The 19,721-nt window shown below is 35.7% G+C and overlaps 1 protein-coding gene across 10 annotated transcripts in view; it reads left to right on the forward strand.

Moving 5' to 3' along the window:
• Dst (dystonin) overlaps positions 1–19,721 on the forward strand; it is a 334,297-nt gene that overhangs the window by 162,948 nt on the left and 151,628 nt on the right. For 9 of the 10 annotated variants that reach the window (XM_026398944.2, XM_077801782.1, XM_077801781.1 and 6 more), the window contains 19 exons: positions 562–674; positions 773–879; positions 2,989–3,108; positions 5,502–5,597; positions 5,819–5,946; positions 9,554–9,647; positions 9,930–10,084; positions 11,285–11,747; positions 12,187–12,315; positions 12,462–12,539; positions 12,632–12,793; positions 12,886–12,990; positions 15,318–15,413; positions 15,913–16,038; positions 16,650–16,802; positions 16,965–17,119; positions 17,326–17,452; positions 17,927–18,110; positions 19,230–19,387. In XM_026398944.2, the coding sequence (XP_026254729.2) occupies positions 562–674; positions 773–879; positions 2,989–3,108; positions 5,502–5,597; positions 5,819–5,946; positions 9,554–9,647; positions 9,930–10,084; positions 11,285–11,747; positions 12,187–12,315; positions 12,462–12,539; positions 12,632–12,793; positions 12,886–12,990; positions 15,318–15,413; positions 15,913–16,038; positions 16,650–16,802; positions 16,965–17,119; positions 17,326–17,452; positions 17,927–18,110; positions 19,230–19,387 (2,749 nt within the window). Of the gene's footprint in view, positions 1–561; positions 675–772; positions 880–2,988; positions 3,109–5,501; positions 5,598–5,818; positions 5,947–9,259; positions 9,427–9,553; positions 9,648–9,929; positions 10,085–11,284; positions 11,748–12,186; positions 12,316–12,461; positions 12,540–12,631; positions 12,794–12,885; positions 12,991–15,317; positions 15,414–15,912; positions 16,039–16,649; positions 16,803–16,964; positions 17,120–17,325; positions 17,453–17,926; positions 18,111–19,229; positions 19,388–19,721 lie in introns of those variants that run through there. The other variant, XM_026398947.2, reaches the window with a different exon arrangement.

The following is a 19,721-nucleotide window of genomic DNA, read 5'->3' on the forward strand; positions in this document are numbered from 1 at the left end:
TCAATAGTAAGATAAAATCCAAAAATTTATTTATCTATGGTTCTCACTGTATTGGAGTTGACCATTTGAGAGAAACAACATGTATGTGCACACAATGAATTAATAGTGGGAGAAAGTATAAGGTTGTCTTGGGTGATATAGTTGAGTGGTGCAGGCCAGGAGGAAAGGAGTCTGGTGGTGTGACATTGAACTGAGTATAAGCTTTATGTATTGGGGGAGAAATATTGAAAGGATGCTGGTTGTTGGAAGGATGCTCTTGGAACAGTGGAACTTAAATCCACTTAATGGGATAAATATTTGTGTATATTCTGAGTATAAGGCATTTATGGACTTGGTTGACAGTTACGTATGTTCAAACTTTTATATTGCTGTGTTTGATTTCTGCACACATAAGTTTCTGAGGTAAGTAAGCAGTGTTAAATGTTTGAAGAAAATCTCTGGTTTTTAACACCAGCTTAGTATTACTATTTGTGGAACTTGTTGTGTAAATAGATACACCTATAAGTATAAAGTTGAATTGCCATGTTAAAAACTTAATTAACACTGTAAACTTTTTCCTAGGCCGGACCTGATAGACATGAATACTGTTGCTGTTCAAAGCAACCTTGCAAATTTAGAGCACGCTTTTTATGTAGCAGAAAAAATTGGTGTCATTAGACTTCTGGACCCTGAAGGTGAGTTGTTTTTTTGTCTGTGTGTGTACTGGCATGAAAGTTGATCAAAACCAAACCATTGATATCATGAAATAAATAATTTATGTTGCCATTTTTAGATGTTGATGTCTCTTCACCTGATGAAAAATCAGTAATAACTTATGTGTCATCTCTCTATGATGCATTTCCTAAAGTCCCTGAAGGTGGCGAAGGCATTGGAGCAAATGTGAGTACTGAGTTTTCTGTATTGGAAGCTTCTGATATGATGGTCACCAGTTGAATGAATTCTTTGACAGTTCTTTTTACAGTTTTTAAATGTCAAATAAATTTAGAAGAATTTGAATCAATGCACTGTTTAATAAACTGATACTATATACATTTCATGGCACCATTCCACCATTAAGATTAAAGTATAACTAAAAAAATTTTTCTGTCTCACAAATAAAATAAGCTATTTAGAGTTACAGGTCATTTCACAAATAAATGCTATAAACCATTTTCATTTTTAGTTTTGGGTCTGTTTTATAACTATTTCCTGTCCTTATGTATGTACGGCATAATCTCACTTTTGAAAGCAGTTTCAAGTTCATTAACTCATATGGCCCCATGAAATAAGTTAACTAGATATTTTTCTGATTTAAAGCAGGGGCCTGGCACAGGTTATTGGATTTGACCGTATTAACAGAGCTAGGTCTTTGACATGCAGTCTGGGTGTTTTGTCTTCCTTAGATCACTGTTACTCAAAGGTGTATGTAATTTAATTCAGTCACACGTTTGGTAGTGGTCATGCTAACAAGTGCTTGTGCATTTCTGGATGAGAACAGGAAACAATATGTGTTCTGCATTGAGGATGATCCCCTTTGACCCTGGGCTTCTCCCTCTTCCTGCAGATACATTTTCTTCCTTACTCTGAAGATGTAGGAGCTTACCTTGTAGGCTCCCATTTCTAGTCTCTTGTGTCACCTCTGTATGCTGTTGGTTCTAGACCTATTCTCTTCCTCTTGTTCTCCCAAAGTATAAGTAACTCTTTCCCATGCTCAACCTCTCACAATTCAATGTTGAATGTTGCTTCAAAATGTTTCTTGTGGCTGTTTGTTGCACTATCCTCTTATTACCTCCACCCTACTCCTGCCTCTTATTCATTTATATTAGAAGTAGGATGATAGCTTATGTCTTTTCTATCTCCATCTAAAAAAATTTCTTCTTATCACCTCTGCATCTGATTACCAAACTAACCAGCCTAAAATCTGGGGTCTTTAGCTTGAAAACATACAGTGTCCTCATATTGTTCACAAGATTAAATTCAGCTAGATACCCTGACATTCAAAGTTCTGTAAGAATTCTGCTTACCTACATTTTTGACTAGGATTTTCTACCATGAACAGTTTAGTTTACTGGTAGCTGGGGCATTTCCATTTCAGTGTCCTCACTTACTTGGGATTCCCTTGTCTTTTATCCACACTCTCCATGGCCTCTCCTAGCCATATAATTAGTTCCTGATCATTTCAGAAATGCTCACAGATTGCCTTCCCAGAAACCTTTAGCCCTTTCAGAGCACATGGATACTCACCTGATTTTTATCTCAATTTCTAGCATATACTATCTGTTTCAGTTATTTGAATACTTAATTAAATACTGCTTTTGCAAATTCAAGGTAAAAACACCATGAATCTTCCCTGTCTTCTAATTTAGAAAATAACTCCTTGACAACAATAGGTTTTATGTCCTAAAGTTTTAGTTTTTATTACAACAACAAGCACAATCTTTAAACATAACAGTCATCAAATACTTAATTGAACATAGTGGTTGGCAGTATTCCAGTTTCTTACCTTTGTAAAAAGGTTGCTTAATGAGTACTTGACTAATCTCCACCATATCCAATTCATTCCTGTCTGGTTTCCTACATACTGTATAACTCCTTTGAGTGTCAGATATGCAATTGACATTCAAGATGGTTGGCATAGATGGCTTGCCTGGCTTGTGTAAGCTGTTACGTCCCCTTTTTGAACCCTGGAAAACACCCCAAGTTGATAATGACATTTTTGTCTGAAGAATTTGGATGGCATCTCAGAAACCTCCTCAACACCTTGAAGAGCACTATCTTTGGATCGAGCTGACACTCATTAGGCTACTGTTGGTGGCCAGAAGTTGATAGCATGTTTTAAAAACTGTTTGTGTGGAAAGGATTGTGACTGAGTGGAATAGAAAACATTTAGCTGGTTTTCTCTATCCAGTTTCAAGACAAGTGAAGTCACAGAAGGACTTCTGACTAAATTGTGTCAGGTAGGAATGTTGTCTACAGACATGAACTTTTTCTGTAATTTCATTGTTTTAGGATGTTGAAGTCAAATGGATTGAATACCAGAATATGGTGAACTACCTCATCCAGTGGATTAGACACCATGTGACCACAATGTCAGAGAGAACATTTCCTAATAATCCTGTAGAACTAAAGGTTGGTATCATAGAGGAGTCAAATAGGGTTTATTTCTTTTTATAGTTATTTATGGTGAGTAGGATTGGTTTGAAAATAAACTTTTTAACTAATGCTTGAACAACTCTATAATGTTAGAATCTCAAGAAAGCTGCTATTGGTAGACCACTAATTAGTAGGGACATTTTTTACTTGTTTCACTATTTTACAGAGAAAATGAAGGTAAATGTTAATTAAAATATGATAGCAAGAACATCTTTAAAAAATTTATATTCCCTGAGCTTTTATTTGTTGAGAGTTTACAGGTATAATTTGAGAGAGTCTCTGGAACTGACATTGCCACATTGTTTTTGGTGGGTGGGCAATGCTTGAAGCTCACCAGATGGTATGACAGGAGGGCCTTTGGGAAGCTCTCACACACGACAGTGGTTGGGAGCGCATCTCTGCATGAATCCTCTTAGAAACTGCCTCAGAGGCATCTTTGGTAGAATACAACATATATCCTGAATTTCACCATGAGTTTGAAAATGTTTATCTCTTTTTCAGTACAAATGAATTCACAATTAACCCTCAGTAGGCTAGTGTTAGAGGCTAAATGGATTAGCAAAACATTTGCCAATTCTGAAAAATTTAGGTCAAGCTTTTTGAGGCAAGAGTGTTATAGAACTATAAATCACATTATAGGTATGTACACTTAGCCAAGAATTCTTGATAGTAGAATGCTCTCTCATTTTGTTCATTTGGATTTCAAAGAGCAGTGTTTTTTGTTTTTATAAACCAATAATGTGAGTATTGACTCCAAAGCCTTAATTCTTTGATAAAAAGAATTAAGTTTTGTTTTGATGATCACACTAGAATCACAAAAACTAATAACTCAGGGTGGGCCCTGTTAAAAGTTATTTGTTGTGCTCAGGCATCTGTACAGAACATCTGTGGCACAGCTCTTATTCACATTGCCACAGGGAGTTTGTCCTTGGCACAAAATCACTTGGCATCTGTTGATCTGAAGGTTTTTCAATGTATTCTCACGTTGTTTGTATGATGGCTTTTTATGTAGACATGAACTTTTACAAAGTGGGAAAGATTTTCCCTTCTACTACCAGGTGGTACCAGTAGCAGTTTTTAGTACACGTACCATTCAGTGCTTAATAACCAACAGACATCCAAAAGACGCATTTCTAGTTCAAAATGAATTCCAGGTTTCATGTTTAAATTCTCCTATTTCTGAATGGATTCCTATAGTCTGCATCCCTGGGTTAATTTATATTAGCTGTGACTAGTACAGATTCTTAAGGTTGTGGAAGAACTTTGACCATACAGATTACTTGAGAGTGCCTATGATAGGACATATATGGGAAAGAAAATATTTTTGTGAGGAAATGCCAGATAATTCTATCAGGCAGTAAGCCATTGAATGGAATTCTGCAGAAGTGTGTTTGCCTGATGATTTTTAGGGTCTTGTTTTAAGGCAGCATGAATTAGGACAGAATAATTAGTACACAGTTATTAAATGTGGAGACATTTATTTATCTAGATAATTTTGCTGAAGGAACTTTTTAATAAATACAATAAATTATATTTCAGAGACTCCCAAATTAATATCTATAAGCAAAATGATAATTTAATTAGTTGATTCAAACTAATATAATAATAGTACCATCAACTAATAGCACCTATCTTCATTTATTTAAAAAATTCTGTTCAAGCCAGATGTGGTAGTGCTATAATTCCAGCTACTTGAGAGGCCAAGGCAGGAGGATGTCAAGTTCAAGGCCAGCATGGGCAATTTAGCAAGAGTTTGCCTCAAAAAATAAAAAATGGCTGGATATGTAGCTTAGTGGTAGAGCCACCCTGGGTTCAATTCCCAGTACTGCAAAAACAAACAAAACAAAACAAAAACCTATTTAAATTGGCCAATGGGACATTGAAATCAGATTTTAGTCCTACTTTGCTGCTAAGAATTCTGTTTTCAAGGATATAACCGTAAAATAGGGTGGGCTTTTTTCCTTCCTCTGTAGGAATCACATCAAATTATTTTTCCACAAACTAAAACCTAAATAAGTCAGTGAAATAAATTTAGCATTTAGAAAGTATATATAGATTTTTAAAGAATATGCTTTCATGTTTGGACAATGAGAGAGTTTTTTGTACAGCCATAGTAAAACTTGCCATGGTTTTATTATTATCCAGGTTCCTGTGTGGTACATGCTGAATCATGGTTCATATCAGTAATTACACCTTTGCCAAATCTTATATAACCCAGGCCACCAATTAATAGGAATTGTCCTTGAGTGTGTATTTTATAAAGGACTTCCACTGAATGTATATGGCACAATTTACAGCAGTGACGTAATGAGATAATGAAAATATATCTTTGAAGTTTGACCTTTAGCTTATTTTCCTTCTCATTTTAGGCACTTTATAATCAGTATTTACAGTTTAAAGAAACAGAAATCCCACCAAAAGAGACAGAAAAATCAAAAATTAAACGCCTCTATAAACTACTAGAGGTAAGCTGAAGTTTCCTTTGTATTGTCAAGCATAATCTTTTTTTAAAACAATCTCTTTGTGGGCTGGGGTTGTGGCTCAGTGGTAGAGCACTTGCCTAGCATGTGTGAGGCTATGGGTTCAATTCTTAGCACTGCATCTAAATAAAGGAATAAAACATCTAAAAAAATATTTAAAAAAATGTCTTTGCTTCACATTAAAGTTTTTTTCCACCCCCCTCAAGATATGGATAGAATTTGGACGCATCAAACTCCTTCAAGGTTATCATCCAAATGACATAGAAAAAGAGTGGGGAAAACTCATCATTGCCATGCTCGAGAGGGAAAAGGTGCTTCGTCCAGAAGTGGAAAGGTAGGACAGATGTTTTGCAGCAGACCTTAGTTTTAAAACTGGGTAGACAGAGGACCCATATTTGCCTTTTCCATTTACTTAGTCCTATCATCTTGGGTAAATCACAGTTTTTCTCATCCTCCATTTTCTTATCTAGGAAACTTGAAGATATTTTAAGGAATAAATAGATCAGTGAATTAATGATATAAAGGACTTGGTATGCTGGACTGGTATGTGAAGTCTCATATAAGGTGTTATTACACTTTAAAGCCAATCAAAATTACCCATAGAAACCTGGGAAAGGTGGCCTTAAGTCACTCAGACCTAGATCTGGAAGCTCTGAGTTTAGCAGTTATTTTATTTCTTCTTGCATTTGTGTTCCTGGACCTATTTCTGCAGGGCAGTGGAAACCAAAATCTAGCCTTGCCTCCATTTCAAGGGCCATGGGCTCATATCTTAAAAACACAAAGTAAATATCAGCTCAGCTTCCTCTTCTGCCATATTTGTACAAATCCATTTATCCCATGAAATCACCACTGGCTGTTATATTCTGTTGCTTGCACTACTGTTGCCCAGGAAGATATAGCTTAATCTCCAGGAAACATTTATTGGTTGAATTTTATTTTATTTACTTATTGTTTCAGTGCTGGGGATGGAGCTGAGTCTGTTGCATGCTAAGCAAGCAAGTACTCTACTCCCACACTGTATCCCCAACCCTGTTGGATAAATTTGCTTCCCTTGTAGTCCTTGCCTCACAGCCTGCCTGTAATATGTGGGAATAGTGATCTGTGTCCCTTGTGAGCTGTGAGGCCCATAGGGACCATGCTTTATATCCCGGGGCCTGTGTGGTCAGGCATACCTCACTGACCTCCTTGCTCTCTACAGAGCAGGCACTCTTCTCTCAGGGGCTCTCATGTGCTGAGATCACACCCCCCTCCACACACAGGGTGTTTGCACAGTCTGTTCCTTTGCTGGGAGACTGTTTTCTCCTCCCTGTTTCTCTGTACTCTTTACCCCAGCTTCAATGTTAACTTCCTCTAGAAGCGTTCCATGGTCTTCCAGTTTGCTTCACATGTCTTGCTTATAACTCTCATATTTTACTTGTATTTTGTTTTATAGCACTTATGCTTGGTTATAATTTTGTTTATTTCTCTTTGATCAAGTGCTACCTGTTCCTTAGATATGAGCTCCAAGAATATGCAGTCAGAGGCTTGTTTTTGATGACCTCTGTGTTGTCAGTGCTTAACGTGGTACCTGACACACAATCCAAGTGGTCAGTCTAGTGACGTTCTTAATGTCTAATACATCGATTTCAGTGTTGTTAAAATATGAAATAATGTGTTGAAGATACAAGGGAAAGTCCAACTTTTCAACCTGATTAAATTATTGATTACATTATTGTTAATGCATAGTGTTACAACTACATAACTCAGTCATTAGAATCAAAATAAACTTGAAATATGCAGGCTGAAGCTTTTATAGAGGAGGTAATTTTGGGTGATTAAAAGGAGATACTAAGCTAATCATCTGAAGTAGTGAATGATACAGAATAGATTTTTATTCATCACAGTAGTAGCCAAATTTTAATGTATGTATCTTAAACTACTTTATGTTGCTACAACAGAAATACTGCAGACTGCATGACTTTGAAGAAAAGAAATTTATTTCTCAGGGTTCTAGAGGTTGGGAAGTCCAGTATAGTGCTTACACCTGGTGAGGGCCTCAGTGCTGCATTGTACCTTGATGGAAGGAGTAAAGGAGAGAGAGAGAGAGAGAGAGAGAGAGAGAGAGAGAGAGAGAGAGAGAGAGAGAGAGAGAGAGAGAAAGAGAGAAAGAAAACACACACAGTGTGCATATATGCACACGAATGGGCAAGCATTCATGTGCACAAGAGAAGGCCAAAGTTAGTTTTATCTGGAACCCACTGCTACAGTAACTAAACCCCATTAGGGCAGAGTTTTTGACCTAATTACCATTTATAAGTCCCACCAGTCAACACTGCTGCATTGAAGATTAAGTTTATGGTATAATAACTTTAGGTAACACAGCCAAACCATGGAAATATATTAATGAAAGAATATAGTTGAGATTTCAGGGCCCAGGAACCAGTGAATCCTGGATTAGATTTGTTAACTCAGCTCGCACATTGTGTGATCTTAAATAAGTTCTTTAACTCTTTGAGCCTCAGTTTTCTCATTTGTGAATAGGATATAAGAGTACCAACCACATTTGGTGGCTTATGAGTATAAGATAAAGTCATGTATATAAAATGATTAATTTCCTGGAACATAATAATTACTTAATAAATGTTAGTACTACTATTACTTCATGAATTATTCTGTTTACTTGCAGTATATGATATAGCATTCTCAAATTTACCCTTTCTTGCCTTTTGAAAACTACCTATCTTTAGAGTAGAGAAGGAACAGTTTGTCTTTGTAGTGTTGGAGGTAGGAAAATATTTAGAAGCTTGTTTGGATAGATGTCTTCATTTTTCTTGACACAACAAGTCTTTTGGCATTGACTATGAATTGTAAATAATAGCTGTGTGGCAAGGAGTGTGTAAAAGACATATAGGAAAGAGCCAGTGTTCTTGTGCTATGTAACAGCCTATAGAAAAGAAAAGCAAGCACAGACAAATTACATTTGCAAGCATTACATTGATAGTCTACTTAGCACCTTGGCTTTAAAACATATAACTATAACAGCTGAGATGTGACATTGTTGAGAGCATGGCATATAAAGGTAAATGGATAATTTTCCAGTTAATTTAATCTTATGAGTAATTGACATGGTGGTTAAAATGGAAATGCACTTTGTTTCTCATCAGATTTGAATGTCTATGAGTACTTGATAATTTCCAGCTTTTTGCCTCCTGTAATTCAGAACACAGTAGCCCTTTGCAAGAGATAGGCTATTAGTGAATATTTGTTCTTTTAACTAGGAATTCACTAGCTGTACCTGAGCTTCTGTGAGGCATCTGAGTTGTTTTTTAGGTGGTTGCAATTGGATGATTCATAGTGAAAGTATTTGGCATATCTTTTCCAGTGACGCCCTAATCAGCCTGCTTTGTCTGTACTTGCAGGTTTTTAATGCAAGCCATAAAAGACAAACCTCAGTGAGCAAACCAATGGCTTTAGGCGAGATTCTTTTGAATAGTTATCAGCATATTATTTGCTGCATATTGCATATGCATGTTGATGCATATTTAAGAGAGCTGGTCAAGCTGTTAAATTCAGCTGCCACTTTTCATCAGTAGAAGTAGAGCTTTTTCCAAACCTTCTAATTTTTAGTCTACTTTTAATGGTCAAAGAACATCATTTAAGGACTAAAAATGCACAGTAGTAGTTACAGCTATCGTAGCAGTGATTCTGTGTTTAGTAACACTACCAGCACTCGAACTAGTCTTGATTCAAATGAAAATCTTCTCTCTGTTCATTGTGGTCCAACACTGATCAACTCCTGCATTAGCTTCGGCAATGAATCCTTTGATGGACACAGGTATTGAATTGATTGAATTGTTGTTGTGGGATTGAGTTTTACTTTCTGCTGGTTAACATTTTCTAGGGATGGTGAGCTGTTTGATGTCACAGGAAAAGGCTATATTTTCCTTTATCCCTTGTTTTAGGTTGGAAATGCTGCAGCAGATTGCCAACCGAGTTCAGAGGGACAGTGTCATCTGTGAAGACAAACTGATACTTGCCCGAAATGCTCTCCAGTCTGTAAGTTAATTTTAGGAGCAACTGGGTTGCTGTTAGGGGGTCAGTGTGTGTTTGGATTAATTAAAACTTTTGTAGAACGTTTCATCAATTTCTTGGTGTATGTCCTTCACTGAGGTTATTATTTGCTCCCTTGAGGGACAGTGAGCAAAGGGAAAACCAAGAATCAAAAGGGAAAACAAAGAAAGCCCAACTAGGCTTCTGTTTCAGTATTTGGAGTTTCAAATTTAAGGATAGTTTTAACACTTGTAACTCAGAATTAATATTGACTTCTTTTCAATACAGGATTCTAAAAGGTTGGAATCAGGTGTACAATTTCAAAATGAAGCAGAAATTGCTGGGTACATAGTTGAATGTGAGAACTTTTTACGCCAGCATGTAATTGATATACAGATTCTTACCGATGGAAAATACTACCAGGCAGATCAGTTGGTACAGAGGTGAGAGTGCTGCTTTTTCCCGCCTTGTCCTTCTGAATAGCTGTTCTTGGGTGCTTGAAATAGGAATGTAGAGTGTGACAATCTTACAAAATATATTTCTTAGCTCTTTTCAGTTGAAAAGAGTATCATTATTTCTGTTATATTTTGCCATTGGCATGTTGTGTAGATATTTGTTCTTCAAAATCAGTTGTAGAAAAAAATCATGTGATATATGTAATATTTACTGCCATAGTAACTAATATACTCATTAAAATGGATATTTTAAATGCATGTATTTTAATTACATGCATCAAAAATATTCATATTTGGGGATGGAAATGTAGCTCAATGTTAGAGTGTAAGACCCTGGTTTTAATCCCTAGCACTCAATCTGTCTATCTCATATGTGACATTTGAAAATGGAAAAATAAGAAAAGTTAATTTTTAAATCAGATTTGTGTTTATTTTATAGGAAAATGTTCGTAACAAAATGTTGGAAAAATATGTATTTCTGAGTAGTGGGTTTGGGTGCAGGAATGAAACCTTTCAGGCTGCAACAGTCTCTCCCTTTCTCTCTCTTTCTCTCTCTCTCTCTCTCTCTCTCCCTTTCTCTCTCTCTCTCTCTCTCTCTCTCTCTATATATATATATATATATATATATATATATATATATATATGAAAGCAGAATTTAAATCATGTTTGACCCTAGCAGTTTCACTTTTAAGATTTTATAGTAATTAAAAATATGGATAATAAATAAAAATAGAAAAAAAAGCTTTATGTGCGTGCCAGAAATATTTTGTAACAAAAGTTTGGAATTTTTCTGAATGTCCAATAACAGGACAATAATCACATTACAGTGTATGTTCCTTGTAAGTGATATTTATAAAGACTAACAATACTGAAAGTGCTCAAAGCACAACATTTAACAAAAAAGATAATGATGCAAAATTTTATCAATACAATTACAATGTTACAATGACTGTTTCCAAATAAGTTTTATTTATATGAGCAGTTAGGTTTATAGAAAAATTGAATTTAAGTTCTTAAATGCCCCATATCTTTTCTTCTATCATTAACATCTTGCATTGGTGGTATATTAGAATTAATAAGTAGTGTTGGTACATTTTATTAACCAGGGTCCGTAGCTCACATTAGGATTCAATCTTTACCACAACTGCATTTTATATTATGCCTTATTCCTTTTGATTTTCTTTTCAGGGTTGCAAAACTGCGTGATGAAATTTTGGCCTTAAGGAATGAGTGTTCCTCTGTGTACAGCAAAGGACGCATGTTGACAACAGAACAGACCAAGCTCATGATATCAGGAATCACTCAGAGTTTAAACTCAGGATTTGCACAGACCTTAAACCCCTGTCTGAACTCAGGACTGACCCAGAGTTTAACCCCATCCCTGACCTCTTCTAGTGTGACTTCTGGCCTGTCGTCAGGGATGACATCCCGCCTGACTCCATCTGTCACTCCAGCTTTTACACCTGGTTTCCCATCAGGATTAGTTCCAAATTTCAGTTCAGGAGTAGAGCCAAATTCTTTGCAGACTCTGAAATTGATGCAGATCCGAAAACCCCTTCTAAAGTCTTCTTTGCTGGATCAGAATTTAACAGAAGAAGAAATCAACATGAAATTTGTTCAGGATCTTTTGAATTGGGTCGATGAGATGCAGGTAAGAAAGGATTTCTACCTGAGTGTTTTAGTCTTTATTGCTGTCAGGTGTTTTTTTTTTTTTTTTTTTTTTTTTTTGGTGTGTGTGTGTGTTGCTGGGGATTGAACCCAGGGCCTGTTCATGTGAGACAAGCACTCTACCCACAGAGTTATTTCCCCAGCCCTGCTTGTTTTTTTTTTTTTTTTTTTTTTTATTGTTGGTCATTCAAAACATTACATAGTTCTTAATACATCATATTTCACAGTTTGGTTCAAGTGGGTTATGAACTCCCAATTTTACCCCGTATACAGATTGCTGTATCACATCAGTTACCCTTCCATTGATTGACATATTGCCTTTCTAGTGTCTGATGTATTCTGCTGTCTGTCCTATTCTCTACTATCCCCCCTCCCCTCCCCTCCCCTGCTTGTTTTTTTAACCTAGTATTTTGCTATAAAAGGTGCAGCTGGATCGCACTGAATGGGGCTCAGATTTGCCAAGTGTTGAAAGCCATTTAGAAAATCATAAAAATGTTCACCGAGCTATTGAAGAATTTGAATCTAGCCTTAAAGAAGCTAAAATCAGTGAGGTATGTGTATTTTAAATTTTTATATATTTCATTGTATTTTTTTGTTGATTTGTTCTTTACATAAAATCGTGTAATTCAATAATAAATACATGAAGTGAGAGTCAGAATTCCTTAAGATCCCTAATCTTGATCCTTTTATCTCATAGATTCAAATGACAGCACCTCTTAAGCTAACCTATGCAGAAAAGTTGCACAGATTAGAGAGTCAGTATGCAAAACTCTTGGTAAGTTTCTTTCTATTTTTTTTTTAAACTTCTGTTTTTCCTTATCTCTGTTTGGCAGAGATATGATTCTTGTAATGATTTTTCTTATAAAGAACACATCCAGGAATCAAGAACGGCACCTTGATACACTCCATAATTTTGTAACTCGAGCAACTAAAGAACTTATTTGGTTAAATGAAAAAGAGGAGGAGGAAGTTGCGTATGATTGGAGCGAAAGAAATACCAACATAGCTCGAAAGAAAGATTATCATGCTGTAAGTGCACCCTTTGTCCTTGTGTGCTAAAGTTGAATTTCAGGTTTAGATCTTTTTTTTCTAACACACTTTGTAATTCTTTCTTAAATTAGGAATTAATGAGAGAACTAGATCAAAAGGAAGAAAATATTAAATCAGTTCAGGAGGTAGCAGAGCAGCTCCTTCTGGAAAATCACCCAGCCCGGTTAACTATTGAGGTGAGTCCGAAGGTATAACAGTATGGGTTGAATATTGATATAGGAGTGTTACCCTTCAGATACTTCCATTGCTGAAAGATACAAACTACCCAAATTACTACTGCCTGGCTGAAAAATAATGTTTCTGACAATCTTACTGACACTTGCCTTCAGTTTTCTTGCCCTGAGTGTGTCACCTATCATTTAGGTACCTTTATCAACCCCTGTGGCCATGGTGATTTATTTCTGTAAACATGAATGACCTTGTCTTAACTTTGACATTGTAGTTTTTCCCCATCTCTGTGACATTGCACAAGTGATCCCTATCAAAAATGGACTATGTTGCCTCAATAGAGTTGTGGTAAGAATGAGAAGAAATAATTTCTTCTCACCTCTGAGTAGAGTGCAAATTATATAATATATTCTCCAGAAATATCACATTGCAATTTAATTTAATACTTCTACACAGGTTTGGTGAAGGGTATTGTGGTAGCTTCCTCCTCTTAGTGTGGAGTGAACATTTCAGTTGCAGAAGTGGAGAGTTGACGTGGGATTTGCAGGTTGCCTTGCAGTTTTTAATTTTTAGGCCTGATGTGCACTAGACAGACTCAATGACTTTGTGAATGTGAACTGGGGTTATGTAAGAGGACGGGGAGCATCACCAGGGACAGACAGATGTCACAAGTTGCTAGAGGGAAAAAGTGTTCTGCATAAAAGCTGGCGTGCCTCACACTCGCAGCTGAGGGAAGGGATCTTATCGCTTTGTTCACTGACGTCATCAGTACATAAAATGTTACTAAAATTCTAGGCCTCATTAGGAAGTTAGGAATGTTATGTTTGACTTTCTTTCACACAAATTAAAGTTTTTGTATCCACATGATCTGGCTATACTTTTGTACAATAATAATCTAAAAGTACAGTGTTCCTTAGAGCAGATAGGTGAAAGCTGTTGGAAAATAGAATTTTGATGGGAATGAAAAGTGCGAATGTGAATCTGATTACTTTTACATAGAATAATAATCTAACTAAAATTTTCTTAAGGAGTAAAATGAAGCCTTAGTAATCCCTATGACCCCATTGGCCTGTTCATTGTAGATTATTGGTAGATGAATAATACTTGGTTAATTATCAACACTACTTCATATTTTGTACTAAAAAACCCTAGAAATGTGATAACATACAGTGATATGCCAGTTTACTCAAAGTACCTTAATTTGAGGGGTTAGGGTATAATTCAGAGGTAGAACATATGCTTAGGGTGCTTAAGGCCCTGCATTCAATCCCCAGTACCAGAAAATAAAAACAACAACAAAAAAAGCTTGATTTGAGGGAACAGATAATATAATCATAATATAGCATCAGATTTCCAATGCTGCACTGTACATTCCATGCAGAAAGCCCACCTGTACATTGCTCTGCAGAGATGAGTTGTTCCTAATGGAAGGGAAAAAAATAAAGAAATGAGAGGCTTAAGTTGTGCAAACATTTAGAGCTCCCTCTCCTGGAAGTCAGTGAATTGCACCTCAAACATAAAAGGGTGTTGGATTTTTTTTTTTTTTTTACACTTTTTGCCCTCTTGAAAGATATACTTTGCATGAAATGAAAGTTTGAGTCCACAGACTTTCAAATTATAATTCCTAGATTATAATTATTATAACTCCAAATTGCACAAAAAAGAGTGTGCTCCTTTTCCATCTTCCCCAATTCTTTCCTCAGCAAAAGCAAAAAGGAACATTTACAGAACCATCTATTTCTGTTAGAAGGTATATTTTATGATTCAGTAATGTAAAAATTCAGAGAAACAGAAGATGAAGTCATCATGGAGGAAAGCATGTTTGAGGTTTTCACCAAGCAGGTGTAAGGGTAGTGGCATAGGAGTAAACAAAAGAGATAGTTTTCTAAATAGGAGTGGTATCTTGCATTTATTTCAAATTTTAAATATTTTTCATGTAAAAATAGCCAGAGTTAACTTTTTTCTTGTCTTTTTAGGAAAAAAATTCAAGAAGTTTAAAATTTGAGAGAAAGCAGCTGCACTGATTTAAAAACTCAATGTGTAAACTTTAGGATTATATAAGTGAGAACTCTTAAATAAGAGGAACATTTTACTACCCTGCTTTTCAAGACTCATACTGTTAAAGCAATTTATCATCTATTTAGATAGAGTATTTTATCATTAAAAAGCACCAGTGTAGACATGCCTATTTTGTTGTTGTGATTGTTGCAGTGCGGGATATTGAACCCTGGCCTTGTGGATGCTAAGAAATCACTCTAAGCCTAGACTACCTCCCCAGCACAGCAGGTACCTTATTCTTTCCATCTGGTTTTAATGGCTGTGTTTTGTCTTGAAGGCCTACAGAGCTGCCATGCAGACTCAGTGGAGCTGGATCTTGCAACTCTGCCAGTGTGTGGAGCAGCACATAAAGGAGAACACTGCATATTTTGAGGTATGTTAATAGAACCAGGACTCCAGTAGATAACATAGTGATTTGGGCTGACTTGCAGAAATCTTCTTCATAAGTTATTACACACATAAGCATGTATATAGTGTGCAGAATGAATAAACTGAAATGTTTTCTTTGTAGGATATAAGGGTTAATTTCATGTCCTGTTAGAGAGATTGCAGCATTCTGTTAAAAAAGAAAAATTCTTTAAAAACTACTTTAAGCTGAATGTGGTGGCACATGCCTGTAATCCCAGTGACTCAGAAGGTTGAGACAGGAGGATGACAAATTAGAGGCTAGCCTCAGCATCTTAGCGAGACCCTGTCTCAAAAGTTCAAGTGTTGTATGACTCAAGAAGGGTGTAGCTATCAAGTTATCTTGTGCTTTTATTCTGTTCTTGCTTAATAAGGGGTACACACAGGGCCTGGTTATCCAAACTTGACAATTCTGTGCTTTACTGGCATTTAACGAGCTCTGACTGACAAGTTTTCTCTTTCCTTAGTTTTTCAATGATGCCAAAGAAGCTACTGATTATTTAAGGAATCTAAAAGACGCCATTCAGCGGAAGTATAGCTGTGATAGATCAAGCGGCATTCACAAGCTGGAAGACCTTGTTCAGGAATCAATGGTACTCATACAAAAACTCATGCATTCCATCCACAATGCAGAATAGTGGTTGGATTAGTGTTTTATTTATTAATTTATTGTTAATTAATTTATTACACTTTATGTGCAGAACTTAATTTTATTGGTACTCATATATTCTTACTTCATTTGATTAAGCATTTAAATGTTTAGGAATTTTTGGTAACACAACAGAAGTGTTTTTTATATGATAGCCTTGATGCTTTAAGATGCTTTAACAATACTCTGGGTGAGTGTGTTTAGTTGTTTATTCCACAAATATTTGTTAGGAGCTTTCTATACCCTAGGCACTGTTATAGTTTCAGGACAATGAACAAAGCAGACAAGAATCTCCACCTTTGTGGTGCTAACATGTTAAATAAAATGTAGGTAGTGTATTAGGCAGTGGTAAATGCTAAAGAGGAAAAAACAAAACAAAATCTGAACAAACAAAATAAGGGAAGAAGAATGCAGGAGGGGGTAAGGAGGAACTGGAAGTTGAGACCAGGTGGCTAAGGAATAACTTTTCAGGTGAAATTTTATTTGTGTAAATCTCTGAAGGAATGGAGAGTACAAGTCTTTCACTTCTTAAAATCCATTCTATTTACAATGTAGGAAGAGAAAGAAGAACTTCTACAGTATAAGAGCTCAGTAGCAAGTCTGATGGGGAGAGCAAAAACAATCATTCAGCTGAAGCCAAGGAATCCTGACTGTCAACTCAAAACTTCAATTCCAATCAAAGCTATCTGTGACTACCGACAAATTGAGGTACAGACCAGTTTCTGTTACTATTCATGTATTATAAAACAAGGTCATGTTGCTTAGTAGTGATGACATTTTTCCATCTCATAAAACAAAACAAATCTCAGGATTGAGTATGGAAAAAAATTAGCTAATAGTGATCTGATTCTGTTCTTCATTTAACACCAGATAACCATATACAAAGATGATGAATGTGTTTTGGCAAATAACTCTCATCGTGCTAAATGGAAGGTCATTAGTCCTACTGGGAATGAGGCCATGGTCCCATCTGTGTGCTTCACTGTTCCTCCACCAAATAAAGAAGCAGTTGACTTTGCAAACAGGTTTGTATTTATTAGCTGAAGACGTAGAACTTGTTTTGGGGGCCTTCTGAAGGTTAAAGAAACAATCAATATTTTATCAAGTCTGCTCAGAATCTGAAGACTCTACAACTAGTAAACATGGATTATTTCACAAACAAAAGGAAAAATTGTAGAATGCTTTCAGAAGGTGTGGAAAGACTTAATTTGTATTTTCTTTTATATTTCAGAATTGAGCAACAGTATCAAAATGTCCTGACTCTTTGGCATGAGTCTCACATTAACATGAAGAGTGTAGTATCCTGGCATTATCTCATCAATGAAATTGAGAGAATTCGAGCTAGCAATGTGGCTTCAGTAAGTGAAATGTACACATCAACCCTATATGTCCAGAAATGTGAAATGCCTTGTCATGCATGGGGTGGACTTTGTATTTGCTCCAGAATAGGATAAAGCCTGGCAGACCCTTGCTGATATTCAAGCATCAGTGAATGTTTGTTAGATGCCTGCCATGTACAGGCACTTTCAAATAATTAGAGAATTCTGGAGATAACAGATTTCATCTAGAGCTGAGATGTCAGGATAGGACATAGTGTTTGGACATGGAGAGATTTATGTAGTTTATAATTAAGTTTATTGAACTTTATTGACTTGTTTTTTAACCTGAAATTGTTAACAGAAGAGAATATTAATTTTCAAATGGTTCTTCTACTTATAACTATTTATTAATGTAAACTGGAATATGCTGAGATCAGCAAGAGATTTGTCTCATTTAGATTTAACTCTTGCTACTATAATTATTTAATTATATGGGTCTTTGGTCTTCTTTAGATCAAGACAATGTTGCCTGGTGAACATCAGCAAGTTCTGAGTAATCTCCAGTCTCGTTTTGAAGATTTTCTGGAAGACAGCCAGGAATCCCAAGTATTTTCAGGCTCTGATATAACACAACTCGAAAAGGAAGTTAATGTATGTAAACAGTATTACCAAGAACTTCTTAAGTCTGCAGAAAGAGGTAAAGCATGGGAATTTCTGGTCCCTCCACCCCCGCCCACAGATGTTTGGTTTAATTCAGGAGCTTAGTGTTCTCAGTGGGAATCCTAATCTTGTTTGTATTACATCACTCAGTTTGTGATATAGAGATACAATTGTTGGAACACCAAAACAAAAATGTATGGCTGGAGTAGTAGCTCAATGGTAGACCATCTGCCTAGCACACACAAGGCTTCAGTTTCAAGCACCTGCATTACCAAAACCAAAAGTTTGATGTAGGAAGATTCAAGGAGAGATTCACTTATTTCTAAGTGATGAATTAACAAAAAGATGCCAGCCAAATATTACGAAAAAGATGAATCCTCACTACATCACCTTTTCAACATCTTCTGAAAGATCGTGTTTAGGATAGTGACCCTTCAGGTATAGGAAAGACTCAATTATTTTCTCACGTATAATTATATATAGGGATTAAAAGCAAAATGTTTAGTTAAATTTTATTAAATATATATCTTTAAAAATATTTTTTTAGATGTTGATGGACCTGTATTTTATTCATTTATTTATATGCTGTGCTGAGAATTGAACCCAGAACTTCCCTCACTCATGCTACGCAAGTGCTCTACCACTGAGCCTCAACTCTAGCCCTAAATATAATTTTTACTCATAACTCTTTTGATGTTTCTTAGATAAAAAATGTTTTATTAGTAATTTTCTGGTTTTTAAAATCTGAAACATTCACACATTCTTCATTTTCTTTTTACTTTTAAGGATTATATTTAATTTTAAAAATCTACAACTTAAATAATTCACATTATGTTTATAAATAACTTATATAATTCACATTATGTTTATAAATAAACATAAAAAGGGACAATATATTATTCTCTTTGGACAGCATGAATCAGAAATTGGTGCTTCAGATGGCTCTAGGGAAATTTTATTAACTTCTTAAATTTTAAAATTCCTATTTTTAAGATTTACACTTGAAGTTTTAAAGTGAGTTTGTGATGATAATAGGAGCTGTAAATTTGACTAAATTGTTACCCAGTAATAGGAAAATTGCTGTATTAAAACATGAATAAGATCATTCAAAGGTAGGAAAAAAAACAAGGTATTTTTTAAACATTTATTTTTACAGAGGAGCAAGAGGAATCAGTTTATAATCTCTATATCTCTGAAGTTCGAAACATTAGACTTAGATTAGAGAACTGTGAAGATCGACTAATCAGACAGATCCGAACTCCCCTGGAAAGAGATGATTTGCATGAAAGTGTGTTCAGAATCACAGAGCAGGAGGTAAGAGTTACAAATATGTTGGGGCAAAAAAATAAGATCAAGGACTTTCTTAGTAACCATACAGGTTCAACTTTGCACACTGGTTACTTGGAAAGGTCTGATTGTGTGTTTATTACTGATTGTAAAATGTGATTCTGTAATTTTACCTCTGACTTAGGTAAACATGCAAGCTTGTGCCCTTTCACTCATCTTGAGGGGTTTCTCAAATGAGTCATTATACCCCTGCTGTATACCTGGGTGATAAGTTATGTTTGAGTCTAAGGAGATAGGCAGCACTGATTATAAAACTGGAATTCCAAGTCTTTGTTTCTTTGATAGAGAAAAATTATAGAAT

This window comes from Urocitellus parryii, chromosome 8, assembly GCF_045843805.1.
Source record: "Urocitellus parryii isolate mUroPar1 chromosome 8, mUroPar1.hap1, whole genome shotgun sequence".
NCBI classification, from domain to species: Eukaryota; Metazoa; Chordata; class Mammalia; order Rodentia; family Sciuridae; genus Urocitellus; species Urocitellus parryii.